The sequence below is a fragment of the Procambarus clarkii genome, chromosome 27, assembly GCF_040958095.1.
Source record: "Procambarus clarkii isolate CNS0578487 chromosome 27, FALCON_Pclarkii_2.0, whole genome shotgun sequence".
NCBI lineage: Eukaryota > Metazoa > Arthropoda > Malacostraca > Decapoda > Cambaridae > Procambarus > Procambarus clarkii.
Window position 1 is genome coordinate 28,666,206 of NC_091176.1, and position 15,000 is coordinate 28,681,205.

Below are 15,000 nucleotides of genomic sequence, written 5' to 3' on the forward strand. Positions count from 1 at the left end.
AAAATAACTTAATTACCCCTAAGTGTAATTATAAATGGAATTAACATATATAATGACAATCATTTAGAGAAAATGCCATTTTATTACACAATATGAGAAGAAGAACACCGCAACTTTGACGAGCTTGGACGAGCATAGCCTAATGTTGGCCTTATGCTTGGACAAGCATACCCTAAGTATGGATTGAGGAGGGTCTCAGCATGGAGGGTTACTTTCACATTCATCAAGGAACCCGTCCTCGACTCAAGTCCATTCAGCCCGTCCTCCAAACAAAGACCCAAAAGTGATTCCATCCACCCGCCAAACCCCAGCTGTTTATGAATGAAAAACGGTTTACACACGACTCACAACTGATGACGTTCGAACACTTCCGGAACAAGTGCTTCGCTGACCAATTTTGTTCGAACCACAACGCTATAAATGCTTCACCCACGTACTACAAATACAAATAATCGCCAACAGAACCTAAACACCTAACCTAACCTATGCCTATATATGCACAATATGCTAATATATTATAATATTAATTTATATTTGAGAAAATTCCCGTTTTGAATGAACAACATATAAAAGTTTATGAATGCGTCTGTGGGGTCGACCGCTGGATGTAATGGACTCGAGTCGAGGACGGGTTGACTCATTCGTCAGCTTTGAGTCAGCTGAATCAAGCTGTTGGAGATTCAAATGTCAAATCAGAATCCAATAACCATTCTATCCATGTCCCACAGTTCCCAGAAGAAGGAAACCTGGAACACTCACTCTTGTGTCAGCTTGTGCTCCGTCTTGCAGCTGCTTATCATTACCTGTTAAATATTTATCATAAACGATGTTGAAGTTCATAATAGTGTCGTCCCACACTCCCTTCTCCGCGAGCTCATAGGCCTACCACTCGAGCCCATAGGCCTACCACTCGTCTATTAATTGGTGAGGGAGTACTTTTCCCCTTTTATAAACAGCTTTAATCGGCGTTTCTCTATTGTGTCCTCTCGTTTACCCGTCTTGTTAGGTTACAGATGTCTTCCCTCTATTTTCTTGTCTCCGTTATTTCCTCGCTTCCACTGTGGAATTTCCAATGATTTAATGTATTTTCCTGCATAGTTTATGTCTTCATTATGGGATCCATATGGATGTGAATGTTAGCATTTTCCCCTTACAAGTAATTACAACCACGGTAACCTTTGGCAGTAGCTCCCAGGACTCTCGCACTTGTTCACCGGTCTGGAGTACCGGGGACAGTCTCTTGTTTGTCTGGAGTACCGGGGACAGTCTCTTGTTTGTCTGGAGTACCGGTGACAGTCTCTTGTTTGTCTGGAGTACCGGTGACAGTCTCTTGTTTGTCTGGAGTACCGGGGACAGTCTCTTGTTTGTCTGGAGTACCGGGGACAGTCTCTTGTTTGTCTGGAGTACCGGTGACAGTCTCTTGTTTGTCTGGAGTACCGGTGACAGTCTCTTGTTTGTCTGGAGTACCGGTGACAGTCTCTTGTTTGTCTGGAGTACCGGGGACAGTCTCTTGTTTGTCTGGAGTACCGGTGACAGTCTCTTGTTTGTCTGGAGTACCGGGGACAGTCTCTTGTTTGTCTGGAGTACCGGGGACAGTCTCTTGTTTGTCTGGAGTACCAGGGACAGTCTCTTGTTTGTCTGGAGTACCAGGGACAGTCTCTTGTTTGTCTGGAGTCCCGGTGACAGTCTCTTGTTTGTCCCGAGTCCCGGGGACAGTCTCTTGTTTGTCATGTTCAAGCAGGACCTTGGTCTCTGTCGGACTCCTTCACAGCTGTCTCCCCCGTCTCTCTCTCTCTCTCTCCATGCAGCCATCAGCTATGACCTCCATCCTAAAAAAAATACAATAAGAATACAACAAACAAGAGTGTGGAGCGGAAGCCTCTCCTCCCCCCCCCCCTCTAAGAGCAGTGTTCGGATAAGCGGCTCTCGTAGTTAACCGGACGAGAAAAGGGTCAACTTTAACAAAGGAATAATGGCGACATTGTTCGCTTTACGGGATTGTGATGGCGGTGGTGGAGGTGGGACCACTCCGGATACAATGGAGGACCTGCTAATGTGACCAGGTCTTCAAGCGGTTGTGTTCCGTTGTCGTCACCCCCTTCTCACTCCCCCCATCCTCCCCTCTCTCTTTTCTCATACCCCTCCCCTTTCTTATTCCTCCATCTTCTCTCCACCCCTCAGTTATCTCCTTCCGTTTCTCTCACTTCCTCCGGGTTCTTCTCGCTCGCCTGTTCTTCACTGCTTTCACAGTCCTCCTTATCTCCTCCCCTCCTTCCCCCACCTTCCTACCCCCCCCCCTCTCTCTCTCTCTCCCCGACCTTCCTATTCCCTCTCCCATATCATAAGTTTATCTCACCTGCCTCTCCTACATCAGCTCTGTCTCTCACTTGCCACTCTCCCATCACCTCCATCTATCACCAGCCCCTTCTACATCACCTGTATCTCTCACCTGTTCCTTCCTCCTCACCCCCCCCCCCTTTTCTCTCTCACCTTCTATCCTCCCATCTCTCCTCTTTTTCATCTACTCCAGTCTTGCGTTATGGATTAGTGCTCATTTTTAAACGAAGGTTGGGGAGAGAGGAGGAGGTAGAAGGGGGAGAGGGGGGGGGGGGGGGAAGGGAGAGAGAAAGAGGATGTTTGAATAGGGAAGGAAAAATGGGGGGAGTTAGTGGGAATAGGGTGATGGAAGGTGTTTTGGAGGTGTGAGTGAGAGAGAATTACATGTGTGTGTGAGGATGGAGAGGTTATTGAAGGTTGTTACTGGCTGTAGGAGGTAGTTACGGAGTGTTTGAGGTTATTTTTCATTTAATTTTGCCCCGAGGGGCGAGTTTATTGGGCAGCGCCACTCATATACCTCTCCCCTCACCATACCTCTCCCCTCACCACACCTCTCCCCTCACCATACCTCTCCCCTCACCACACCTCTCCCCTCACCATACATCTCCCCTCACCACACCTCTCCCCTCACCATACATCTCCCCTCACCACACCTCTCCCCTCACCACACCTCTCCCCTCACCATACCTCTCCCCTCACCACACCTCTCCCCTCACCACACCTCTCCCCTCACCACACCTCTCCCCTCACCACACCTCTCCCCTCACCACACCTCTCCCCTCACCATACCTCTCCCCTCACCACACCTCTCCCCTCACCACACCTCTCCCCTCACCACACCTCTCCCCTCACCACACCTCTCCCCTCACCATACCTCTCCCCTCACCATACCTCTCCCCTCACCATACCTCTCCCCTCACCATACCTCTCCCCTCACCATACCTCTCCCCTCACCATACCTCTCCCCTCACCACACCTCACCATACCTCTCCCCTCACCATACCTCTCCCCTTACCACACCTCTACCCTCACCACACCTCACCATACCTCTCCCCTCACCACACCTCTCCCCTCACCACACCTCACCATACCTCTCCCCTCACCATACCTCTCCCCTTACCACACCTCTACCCTCACCACACCTCACCATACCTCTCCCCTCACCACACCTCTCCCTCCCCCAGACGCGAGACTGGGACACCCAAATCCTCCCCTCTCCCACTCCCCTTTACCTACCAAAGTGCATTGAGGCAGGATAAATAAGGGAGGAACCTGTTTATACGGCCATTTGATAGTCAAACAACGTTACTCTATGAGATCTGGATGACGTGCCCCTGGCGACGTCTGCCTGCTGGGGAGGTGGTCGTGGTGGTGGTGGTGGTGGCTGGGGGAGGTGGTGGTGATGGACGCTGGGGGAGGTGGTGGTGGTGGTGGTAGTCGCTGGGGGAGGTGGTGGCTGGGGGAGGTGGTGGTGATGGACGCTGGGGGAGGTGGTCGTGGTGGTGGTAGTCGCTGGGGGAGGTGGTGGCTGGGGGAGGTGGTGGTGATGGACGCTGGGGGAGGTGGTCGTGGTGGTGGTAGTCGCTGGGGGAGGTGGTGGCTGGGGGAGGTGGTGGTGATGGATGCTGGGGGAGGTGGTCGTGGTGGTGGTAGTCGCTGGGGGAGGTGGTGGTGGTGGACGCTGGGGGAGGTGGTGGTGGTGGCTGGGGGAGGTGGTGATGGTGTTAGTGGCTGGGGGAGGTGGTGGTAGTGGACGCTGGGGAAGGTGGTGGTGGTGGTGGCTGGGTCAGGTGGTGGTGGTGGCTGGGGGAGGTGGTGGTGGTGGTGGTGGCTGGGGGATGTGGTGGTGGTGGTGGCTGGGGGAGGTGGTGGTGGTGTTAGTGGCTGGGGGAGGTGGTGGTAGTGGACGCTGGGGAAGGTGGTGGCAGTGGACGCTGGGGAAGGTGGTGGTGGTGGTGGTGGCTGGGTCAGGTGGTGGTGGTGGCTGGGGGAGGTGGTGGTGGTGGTGGTGGCGGCGGCTGGGGGAGGTGGCGGTGGTGGCTGGGGGAGGTGGCGGTGGTGGCTGGGGGAGGTGGTGGTGGTGGCTGGGGGAGGTGGTGGTGGTGGCTGGTGGCGGTGGTGGTGGTGGCTGGTGGCGGTGGTGGTGGTGGCTGGTGGTGGTGGCTGGTGGTGGTGGCTGGTGGCGGTGGTGGTGGTGGTGGTGGCGGTGGTGGTGGTGGTGGTGGTGGTGGTGGTGGCGGTGGTGGTGGTGGGTGGGGGAGGTGGTGGTGGGGTGGTGGTGGCTGGGGGAGGTGGTGGTGGGTGGATGGGGGAGGTGGTGGTGGTGGCGATGGTGTTGATATAGGTTGATAGTGATGGTTTAAACCCTGGTAATGGTTGAGGAACAATGGTTGTAGATGACAGTAGTACTGGTGGCGGGAATAGTGGTAGAGTCGCTGGGGACTGTTGAAGGAGGAGGAGGAAATAAGATGAAGAAGAGGTATTCAGAAAGGCTGGAGAGAGAGAGAGAGAGAGAGAGAGAGAGAGAGAGAGAGAGAGAGAGAGAGAGAGAGAGAGAGAGAGAGAGAGAGAGAGAGAGAGAGAGAGAGAGTAATAACCTTGGCTGTAGATGAACAAAAGGGCTGACTAACATAAATGACAGAAGTGTGGCGGATGAAGGAGTGAGGGAAAGAGATGGAGAGTAGTGATGGGAAAGAGTAAAGAGGAGCAGTGATGGGAAGATGGGAGAACATCTCCCTCTCCCTACAGGAAGTCCATTAAAGCTCTCCCCTGAGCCAAAATTGAATTACTTAATCGCTGAGACAACACTCATTTGCAAAAATCTTACCCGCGTCAGACCCTGCCGAAGGTTGCTATATAATCTCTCTCTCTCTCTCTCTCTCTCTCTCTCTCTCTCTCTCTCTCTCTCTCTCTCTCTCTCTCTCTCTCTCTCTCTCTCTCTCTCTCTCTCTCTCTCCCCCTCTTCCCTCTCTCCGTCCCTCAATCTCAATCATCCTTCCCGTCTGCGGTAACCACCATTCTAGGGTGTTATCTTGAGAGTGGATCAAGTTTCTTTCCTAACGATTCCTCCAAATTTGTCTTTGTTTCATATAATTAATAAATCACTTCTTTTTACGTCTCTTAACTGTAAGGGAACTCTTCCGGTGTCATGTGCACTGTGCCTGTGTCATGTGCACTGTGCCTGTGTCATGTGCACACTGTCTGTGTCATGTGTACTGTGCCTGTGTCATGTGCACTGTGCCTGTGTCATGTGCACTGTGCCTGTGTACTGTGCCTGTGTCATGTGCACTGTGCCTGTGTCATGTGCACTGTGTCATGTGTACTGTGCCTGTGTTTACTAGTTGTGTTTTTGCGGGGGTTGAGCTTTGCTCTTTCGGCCCGCCTCTCAACTGTCAATCAACTGTTTACTAACTACTTTTTTTTCCACACCACACACACACACACCCCAGGAAGCAGCCCGTGACAGCTGACTAACTCCCAGGAACCTATTTACTGCTAGGTAACAGGGGCATTCAGGGTGAAAGAAACTTTGCCCATTTGTTTCTGCCTCGTGCGGGAATCGAACCCGCGCCACAGAATTACGAATCCTGCGCGCTATCCACCAGGCTACGAGGCCCCTACGAGGCCCTGTGTCATGTGCACTGTGCCTGTGTCATGTGTACTGTGTCATGTGTACTGTGCACTGTGCCTGTGTCATGTGTACTGTGCCTGTGTCATGTGTACTGTGCCTGTGTCATGTGTACTGTGCCTGTGTCATGTGTACTGTGGCTGTGTCATGCGTACTGTGCCTGTGTCATGCGTACTGTGCTTGCGTGAAGCAGCAACAGGTGCAGGAGCAGCAGCAACAGGTGCAGGAGCAGCAGCAACAGGTGCAGGAGAAGCAGCAACGGGTGCAGGAGAAGCAGCAACGGGTGCAGGAGCAGCAGCAACAGGTGCAGGAGCAGCAGCAACAGGTGCAGGAGCAGCAGCAACAGGTGCAGGAGCAGCAGCAACGGGTGCAGGAGCAGCAGCAACAGGTGCAGGAGCAGCAGCAACAGGTGCAGGAGAAGCAGCAACGGGTGCAGGAGAAGCAGCAACGGGTGCAGGAGCAGCAGCAACAGGTGCAGGAGCAGCAGCAACAGGTGCAGGAGCAGCAGCAACAGGTGCAGGAGAAGCAGCAACGGGTGCAGGAAAAACGTTAACAGCTGAGAAGCGGCAACAGTTTTAGCAGAAGCATTACTAGTAACGGCAACTGACAGCTGACACAGTAACGGCAGCAGCTGCAACAGTTGCGAGGTCAGCAACAGTGACCGGAGAAGCAACAGTCAGAGGAGAGTCAACAGTAGGTGGCAGAAGGGGCAGGCGTGGAGGGCAGGCGTGGAGGGCAGGCGTGGAGGGCAGGAGTGGAGGGCAGGCGTGGAGGGCAGGCGTGGAGGGCAGGAGTGGAGGGCAGGAGTGGAGGGCAGGCGTGGAGGGCAGGCGTGGAGGGCAGGCGTGGAGGGCAGGCGTGGAGGGCAGGACCACCTGCCTCCACCACCTCTACAATACCCCCCAACTACCTTCCTCTCCGTGACAACGCGATTACCAGGCTAAACGCGACTGGCTAATCCAGCGGTGCACGTGTCCTATGACCAGCACCTGCACAATCAGCCCCAATCCCCCCCACCCCCCCCTCACCCCTCTTGTACCAAGTCAATAAACAACAACTATCACAAGCCGGTTATCGGTACGAGAAATAGTTGTCGGACATTACTGTTGGTCTCAACGAGCCGATTGTGGTGATGACAATCGTCACAATCGTTAGTGTTATAAACGGCCTAATGATATTATTAATTTATCGTCGTCACAATCACTTTCTGTCGCAAGTGGTCGTCTGGTAGGCACTTGGTTATCGTCGCAAGTGGTCGTCTGGTAGGCACTTGATTATCGTCGCAAGTGGTCGTCTGGTAGGCACTTGGTTATCGTCGCAAGTGGTCGTCTGGTAGGCACTTGGTTATCGTCGCAAGTGGTCGTCTGGTAGGCACTTGGTTATCGTCGCAAGTGGTCGTCTGGTAGGCACTTGGTTATCGTCGCAAGTGGTCGTCTGGCTGGCACTTGGTTATCGTCGCAAGTGGTCGTCTGGCTGGCACTTGGTTATCGTCGCAAGTGGTCGTCTGGTAGGCACTTGGTTATCGTCGCAAGTGGTCGTCTGGTAGGCACTTGGTTATCGTCGCAAAGTGGTCGTCTCGACGTAGGTAGGCGCGCATTCTGCCTACCTGTGTGTAAGTAATCAGAGCTACTCTGATTAACTAATTAGAGTAGTTAACAGGTGGAATGCATTAGGCAGTGACGTGGTGGAGGCTGACTCCATACACGGTTTCAAATGTAGATATGATAGAGCCCAGTAGGCTCAGGAACCTGTACACCAGTTGATTGACAGTTGAGAGGCGGGACCAAAGAGCCAGAGCTCAACCCCCGCAAGCACAACTAGGTGAGTATATCAGTTGAAAAAAAGACATCCCACCTGAGAGGTGCAGGCCGGACATCCAGGTAGCAGACATACATCAAGCAACACAAGTTAAGCAAGACAGCCCTGTTGTATTTGGGTAACCAATCAGACACCCATGTAGGCAGGCGCCAGGCAACCACTCAGGTGTTGGTGGCACTTAACCTGGGTGAGGGCCAGGAGTGCCCTGGGGGGGGTGGGGGGGTGTCAGGTACCCCCCCCCCCCTCTAATATCAACACTGGTGACTGCACCAGTGACACCACACCGCCTCCGACACCCCCCCCCCTATGACACCCGCTCAACGCTGTCGTTGAGTTAAACAAACACGACGCCTAACACCTCCCCCCCCCCCCCCCCCCCCCCTCCACGAAAGAAACCGGCCTGGGCGAGTGATACTCCAACTTTTGACGCTCTTCATGCTGTTGTTTAATAAAAAAATAAAAAAAAAGTTCTGATGCACACATACGGGTGCACGCACTTCTCCCCCCCTCCCCCTCCCCCAGACTCCCCCCCTCCCCCACTCCCCCACCCTCCCCCTCCCCTGTAATTCTCGATTGCGAAAACAGCTATTTACTCTCTGAAAAGAAAATGTAGTGACACTCATCATTGGGGATCGGCAAGAAATGGAGGGCGCGGCGCGGCTGATGGGGTCCTAAGCGGACACCTCCACTACGGCACACCCAGCAGGCGATAAATAATTGAGATTCCGCCCTTAAGGTTATTTTTCTGGCGGTGACTTCATGCCCCCCCGCCTCTCGGGAAGGAAAAGTGAGCCGGGCGTCAAACAAAGCGTGCGTAAGTTTGCCCGCGTGGAGCTCTCTGTATTAAGTCGTAATCCCCAGATCTTAGCGAAAATGAGTTAGATCGGCTTGGGATTATCCGCTTGTTAGTCAAGGGAAAGAAAGTTGGAGGGGCGGGGGATGTGGGGGGTGGGGGGGGGGGGGAGGGTCCGGAGGGAGTGGGGGAGGATCCGGGGGGGGGGAGTGGGGGAGGAGACAAATGGAGTTGAGGAGGTTATCTTGGAGATGATTTCGGGGCTTAGTGTCCCCGCGGCCCGTTCCTCGACCAGGCCTCCTTTTTGTTACCCCCCCCCCCCAAGAAGCAGCTCGTAACAGCAGTCTAACTCCCAGGTACCTATTTACTGCTAGGTAACAGGGGCTTCAGGGTGAAAGGAACATTTTGCCCATTTGTCTCCCCCTCCAACGGGGATCGAACCCGAAACCTCAGGACTACGAATCCGAAGCGCTGTCCACCCAGGTGTCAGGCGAGGAGAGGAAGGGAGTGGCGAGGCAAGGAAAGGAGTGGACATAGTGGTGGAGGAACGGGTGACACCAAAGGGAAAGGGAGCCAGGGTGTTGTAGGGGGGATGAGCAGCAACAGAGATGAAAGAGAGAGGAACGAGAAAGTTCATGAGAGAGAATGAATGATTAAAATTACAAATAATACAAGAAGAAACAACAGTGCATATCAGCACTATATCAACGGTTAAGTATCCCCCGGAATACAGTACTAGGTTGTATAGCCAAGAGTCACAATAACGTGGCTAAAGTATGTTGACCAGACCACACACTAGAAGGTGAAGGGACGACGACGTTTCGGTCCGTCCTGGAACATTCTCAAGTCGATTGTGTTCTCACAATTCTCACAATGGACTTGAGAATGGTCCAGGACGGACCGAAACGTCGTCGTCCCTTCACCTTCACCAACACCTTCACCAACACCACCAACACCAACCAACACCAACACCAACACCTTCACCAACAGTACTGGGTTGTGTAGCCAACGTAAACGAGAACGCGGGCGGTGATCTTAGTGAACTTAGTCTTAATGATCATCTGGCTGTAAGGACACGTGAAGCTGTCTTAGTCTGGCGTGACCACCAGGCCGGGCCACGACCATTCTCACAACCTATTAAATGTATAGGCTGACCACAGCACTGACCACTTGGTACTGACGGAGAGCAATAGAAGTCAACACGCGGTCTGAGGGATGCAGAGAGGGGTGAAACCTGCCGGGGGCTACAGAGGGGAGATGAAGATTGCTATAGGTTGCAGAGGGGATGTATGGAGGTTGCAGTGAGGGGTGAGTCTGTCAGCGGCGGCAGAGGGAAGTCACACACACACACACACACACACACACACACACACACACACACACACACATGCGAGTATTGCACCCCATGAGACACACGGGGAAAGGCGACAGGTAGACAATATAACTCATGCTTACATACCACACATTCATTAAAGCTCAGACCCAAGGCGAGCCACACCATACTACACTACACTACACACCCATTCACACCTCCACACACACACACCCTACTCTCCCCTACACCATCCCCTTCCCCCTACCCACACACACACACACCAGTGTTGTGTTAGCAAGCCTCCACACCTGTTATCAAAGCGTGGGGGTGTATTGTTATCATAGTAACAGTGTTGGGATGACCCTCTCCTCCTCGTCCGACCTGTTATCTCTATAGTCTGCCAACAGTCATTACACTGGTTATCCTTTTGTTGCTATATATACACTTGTGTGTTTGTGTGTGTCCCCCTGTTGCACACATTACTGCCCTCACACCTACACATGTTTACACACAGCAATGATACTCACAGTTGTGGGACCCGGGACCTGAGACCCGGGACCTGAGACCCGGGCTCGGACCAGTGTCTCCCTCCAGCCCATTTTTACTCACAATTAATGCACAAGAAAATATTTTAAACGGTGTATTAATAAATGTATAATATAAGCCTGAAGAAATTAAATAATTATAGTTTAAATCTCTCACTTTATAGTTTTTTGTAATTTTCATGATAAGCAAATGTTTACACGATGAACTTGTACTCAAGTGCTGGCTGTGCCAGCTGGCAGGTGTACATGGGGGGAACAGGTGTGCCTGCTGGCAGGTGTACATGGGGGGAACAGCTGTGCCAGCTGGCAGGTGTACATGGGGGGAACAGGTGTGCCTGCTGGCAGGTGTACATGGGGGGAACAGGTGTGCCAGCTGGCAGGTGTACATGGGGGGAACAGGTGTGCCTGCTGGCAGGTGTACATGGGGGGAACAGCTGTGCCAGCTGGCAGGTGTACATGGGGGGAACAGGTGTGCCTGCTGGCAGGTGTACATGGGGGGAACAGGTGTGCCTGCTGGCAGGTGTACATGGGGGGAACAGGTGTGCCTGCTGGCAGGTGTACATGGGGGGAACAGCTGTGCCTGCTGGCAGGTGTACATGGGGGGGAACAGCTGTGCCTGCTGGCAGGTGTACATGGGGGGAACAGCTGTGCCAGCTGGCAGGTGTACATGGGGGGAACAGCTGTGCCAGCTGGCAGGTGTACATGGGGGGAACAGGTGTGCCTGCTGGCAGGTGTACATGGGGGGAACAGGTGTGCCTGCTGGCAGGTGTACATGGGGGGAACAGCTGTGCCTGCTGGCAGGTGTACATGGGGGGAACAGGTGTGCCTGCTGGCAGGTGTACATGGGGAACAGCTGTTCCTACATAAAAAAAATGGGACAGCAGAATGACACAGCTGCTTGTAATGATCCAAGTGTAATCGTCACTTTCCTAATGTTGTGTGACGTGTTTGTTCCGGCAGTCTCTCGCCTGATGGGGGGCTCGAACATGAACATGAACATGGGGAACATGACGTCACTCTCCACCTGCAGTATGGGGGACAACAAGGCCATGCAGTTCCCACTCTCTCAGCGGAGGAAGAGGCGGGTGCTGTTCACACAAGCACAGGTGAGTTGTCATCCCCCACCTCCTCAGTACCCCATGTCCCCCCCCCCACCCCTCTATCTCTCACATACCCACTCCACCTTCCCGCATGCCCATCCCACCCAACATGGGGACTCCAGTCCACCTCCACATACCCATTCCACCCAACATGGGGCCCCCCACTCCACCTCCACATTCTCTACATGATGATTGATAAAAATTAAGCCACCCAAGAGGTGGCACGGGCATGAATAACCCGTAATTTTCTACATGCCATCCTCACACTGACAATGAGTCATGTATACTTTTCTTGTATTTTAGCTGATATAGATATTATTGTTCTGGTCATTATGCCTGTATTGAGCGCACATGCTGCCATCACTATGTTGTGCTCTGTCTGTCGCCCCGCCCCGCCCCCCCCCCTGGTGATCACTCTTCCTACAGTTCCTACCTCTCCTCTCCTCTACTACCACTGCTTCAACTACCATTACAACTACCATTACTTCCACCACTCCTACAACTACCATTACTACCACCACTCCTACAACTACCACCACTCCTACAACTACCATTACTACCACCACTCCTACATCTACCACCACTCCTACAACAACCACCAGTACTAACGGTGGACCCGTGCCTCCACAGGTGTACGAGCTGGAGAGACGCTTCAAGCAGCAGAAGTACCTCAGTGCGCCCGAGATTGAGCAGCTGGCCGCCCTCATTCACCTCACGCCCACTCAGGTCAGTCCCGCGCCCGCCCCAACTCTGCCTCACGCCCACTCCCGGGGTCAGCCTCACGCCCACGCTAACAACCATCCTTCAAATGACCCTGTACTAACAACCACCCTACCACTGCCTCCTTGACCTGACAACCATCCTAACGACCATTAACATAATCACGTAATTACATTTGCTACCCGCACACTATAAACTACTTAAACAATCATAAATATACATAAAAAGAGAATAAGGAAAAAAAATAAATGGTTTGAATTTAGTTTTTGTGCCGTCTCAGGTAATGTTGGCATGTGCCCCCCTCACCCCCACCCCCAACCCTCGCTATAGTCAAATACTGACTTACGTACAGTTCAATATTTGACTTACGAGCTGAGCTGCGTTTGGGTAGCTTGCTGAGGTTGAGATCTCCGGCCTCATGTCACGGCCTGTCTCACCACGCCGCCAAACTCCTTGGAGGAAACCTCAACTTCAGAGTAGATTTAGATTCGTAGCTAATTTGAAGATAATTCAGGACTGTGGCACTAGTTAAACTTTCTGGTAGTCTCGGGTAGTTTCACCTGAGACTAACCATTTTCGATAAGAAGCCATAAATATAGAAACCCCTCGTGAGTTTCAAGGCAATACAAAAGAGTATGTTCACGCTATTGTCCAGAATCCAGAAGGAACGAAATAACCTGGGAAAACATCACTATGTATTCCTAGCGGGGAATACATGTTTACATAAATAATAAAAATACAATTACTAACAAAAAAATACAACTGGACCCCATGCTCCTAACATCTCTCACACAAAGACAACTTCAAAATATAGATTTTCTTTCCAAATACAAATCGATAATTCACTATAATTTGTTATTCTTCGTATATTACATAAAGCGCAAGATGCTTCCGGCCGCTGATGGTCGTACAAACTGCCATGACAAAAACATATAATAATCTCTGACATGTAGGGGGTGGGGGCTGTATACCCCCTGAGAGCGGGGACGGGGGGCTGTATACCCCCTGAGAGTGGAAACGGGGGGCTATATACCCCTTGAGAGTGGAGACGGGGGGCTGTATACCCCCTGAGAGTGGAGACGGGGGGCTGTATACCCCCTGAGAGTTGAGACGGGGGGCTGTATACCCCCTGAGAGTTGAGACGGGGGGCTGTATACCCCCTGAGAGTGGAGACGGGGGGCTGTATACCCCCTGAGAGTGGAGACGGGGGGCTGTATACCCCCTGAGAGTTGAGACGGGGGGCTGTATACCCCCTGAGAGTTGAGACGGGGGGCTGTATACCCCCTGAGAGTGGAGACGGGGGGCTGTATACCCCCTGAGAGTGGAGACGGGGGGCTGTATAACCCCTGAGAGTGGAGACGGGGGCTGTATACCCCCTAAGAGCGGGTATACGTTCTTGGTTGTTGAAGTGATCGCTCCCATTCACCCAGCAGTAAATGGGTGTCCGGTTGTTAACAACCGGTCTGCTGGGTGTGTTCCAGGGGGTGAACAGTAGGGTAAGACTCGCCAGGAGCTATGGGCAGGGGAAGGCTCACAAGTCGCTAACAGGGGGTCAGAAATCGTCTGTTCCTGTAATCATCCGAGTAAGCAAATATACCGAGTATACTTTAGTTCTAGACTTTAAAGTATACTTGGTGGTATAAGCAGATTTGATTGCCTTCAAACTCTGCAACAACAAACCAACAAGCAGACTGATAATTAGACAGAGATATATATAGACGGACCGAGATCGGTGAGGGAGGAGGCATATGTGGAGATTGGTGGGGGGTGCCAGGAAGAGGGAAGGGCAAAGGGGGATATAGAAAGGGGTGAGAGGAAATAGAGATGGGTTAGGGGGATATAGAAAGGAGTGAGGGGATACAGAGAGGGGTGAGAGGATAGAGGGGTGAGGGTGTAACAAATATTATTACCAGTTAAGAGACAATGGTCAGATGCCAATGGCACACTCTGGGGACCCTTTATTACAAATTATCCTCGCCCCTCGCCCCTCTCTCTCTCTCTCTCTCTCTCTCTCTCTCACTAACCATCGAGCTTTCTGTCTTAGCTCACCTGCCGCTATACTCCTTAAGAGCATGAAGGCGGAGTAGGTGTCGGGCTGTGAGGAAGAATTTAAGAAGTTTGAGGAAGTTTGTTTAGATTTAAGCATCGGGACGAAAGCATAGATGCCAGTTCGTGCGTGAGCGTGTGCGTGTGCGTGTGCGTGCGTGAATGTATAGCTCACGGGTGTGGCTGGATATGAGAGTGGGGTGAGAGGCGGGAAGGTGTAGACCAGCGGGTGTACACTACACCAGTACACCTCACCTCTCGTCATGCACACAGATCTACACAGTGTTACAGTACACTGTCATTCCCTTCTGCTTCCTTCCTCTCCAGGGACACACCGTTGTAACGCTGTTGACTTTGTTGCTACGCTCCAAGATCACTGTACCGTCCGCGTCTCTGTCTTATCTCCTGTCCCATCCCCGTCTCCCTATACCCTCCTCCCCCACCTTCAGCCACCACCAAACGACATCATCGCGCGGTTCACCACACCACCAGTTGTGTCCCCCCTCATCCCCCTCCCCTACTGTGTCAATTGTGTGCCATCCCTACACAACCTGACCCCGCTAACTACTCCCAGGGGCCCCCAGGCCGCCACCTCTCTTGTAACCACCATTGTCGCCATATATGCGTTCACCTCCACCACCACCACCACCATCACCCCTGTCACCACCATCACCACCACCATCACCACCACCGTCACC

At 52.7% G+C, this 15,000-nt stretch overlaps 1 protein-coding gene across 1 annotated transcript in view; it reads left to right on the forward strand.

Moving 5' to 3' along the window:
• Positions 1-15,000, forward strand: part of LOC123762492 (homeobox protein Nkx-2.1) — a 57,663-nt gene that overhangs the window by 36,920 nt on the left and 5,743 nt on the right. The window contains exons 2-3 of the mRNA XM_045748987.2: positions 11,397-11,542; positions 12,167-12,262. Coding sequence (XP_045604943.2) covers positions 11,397-11,542; positions 12,167-12,262 — 242 coding nt within the window. The remainder of the gene's footprint in view (positions 1-11,396; positions 11,543-12,166; positions 12,263-15,000) is intronic.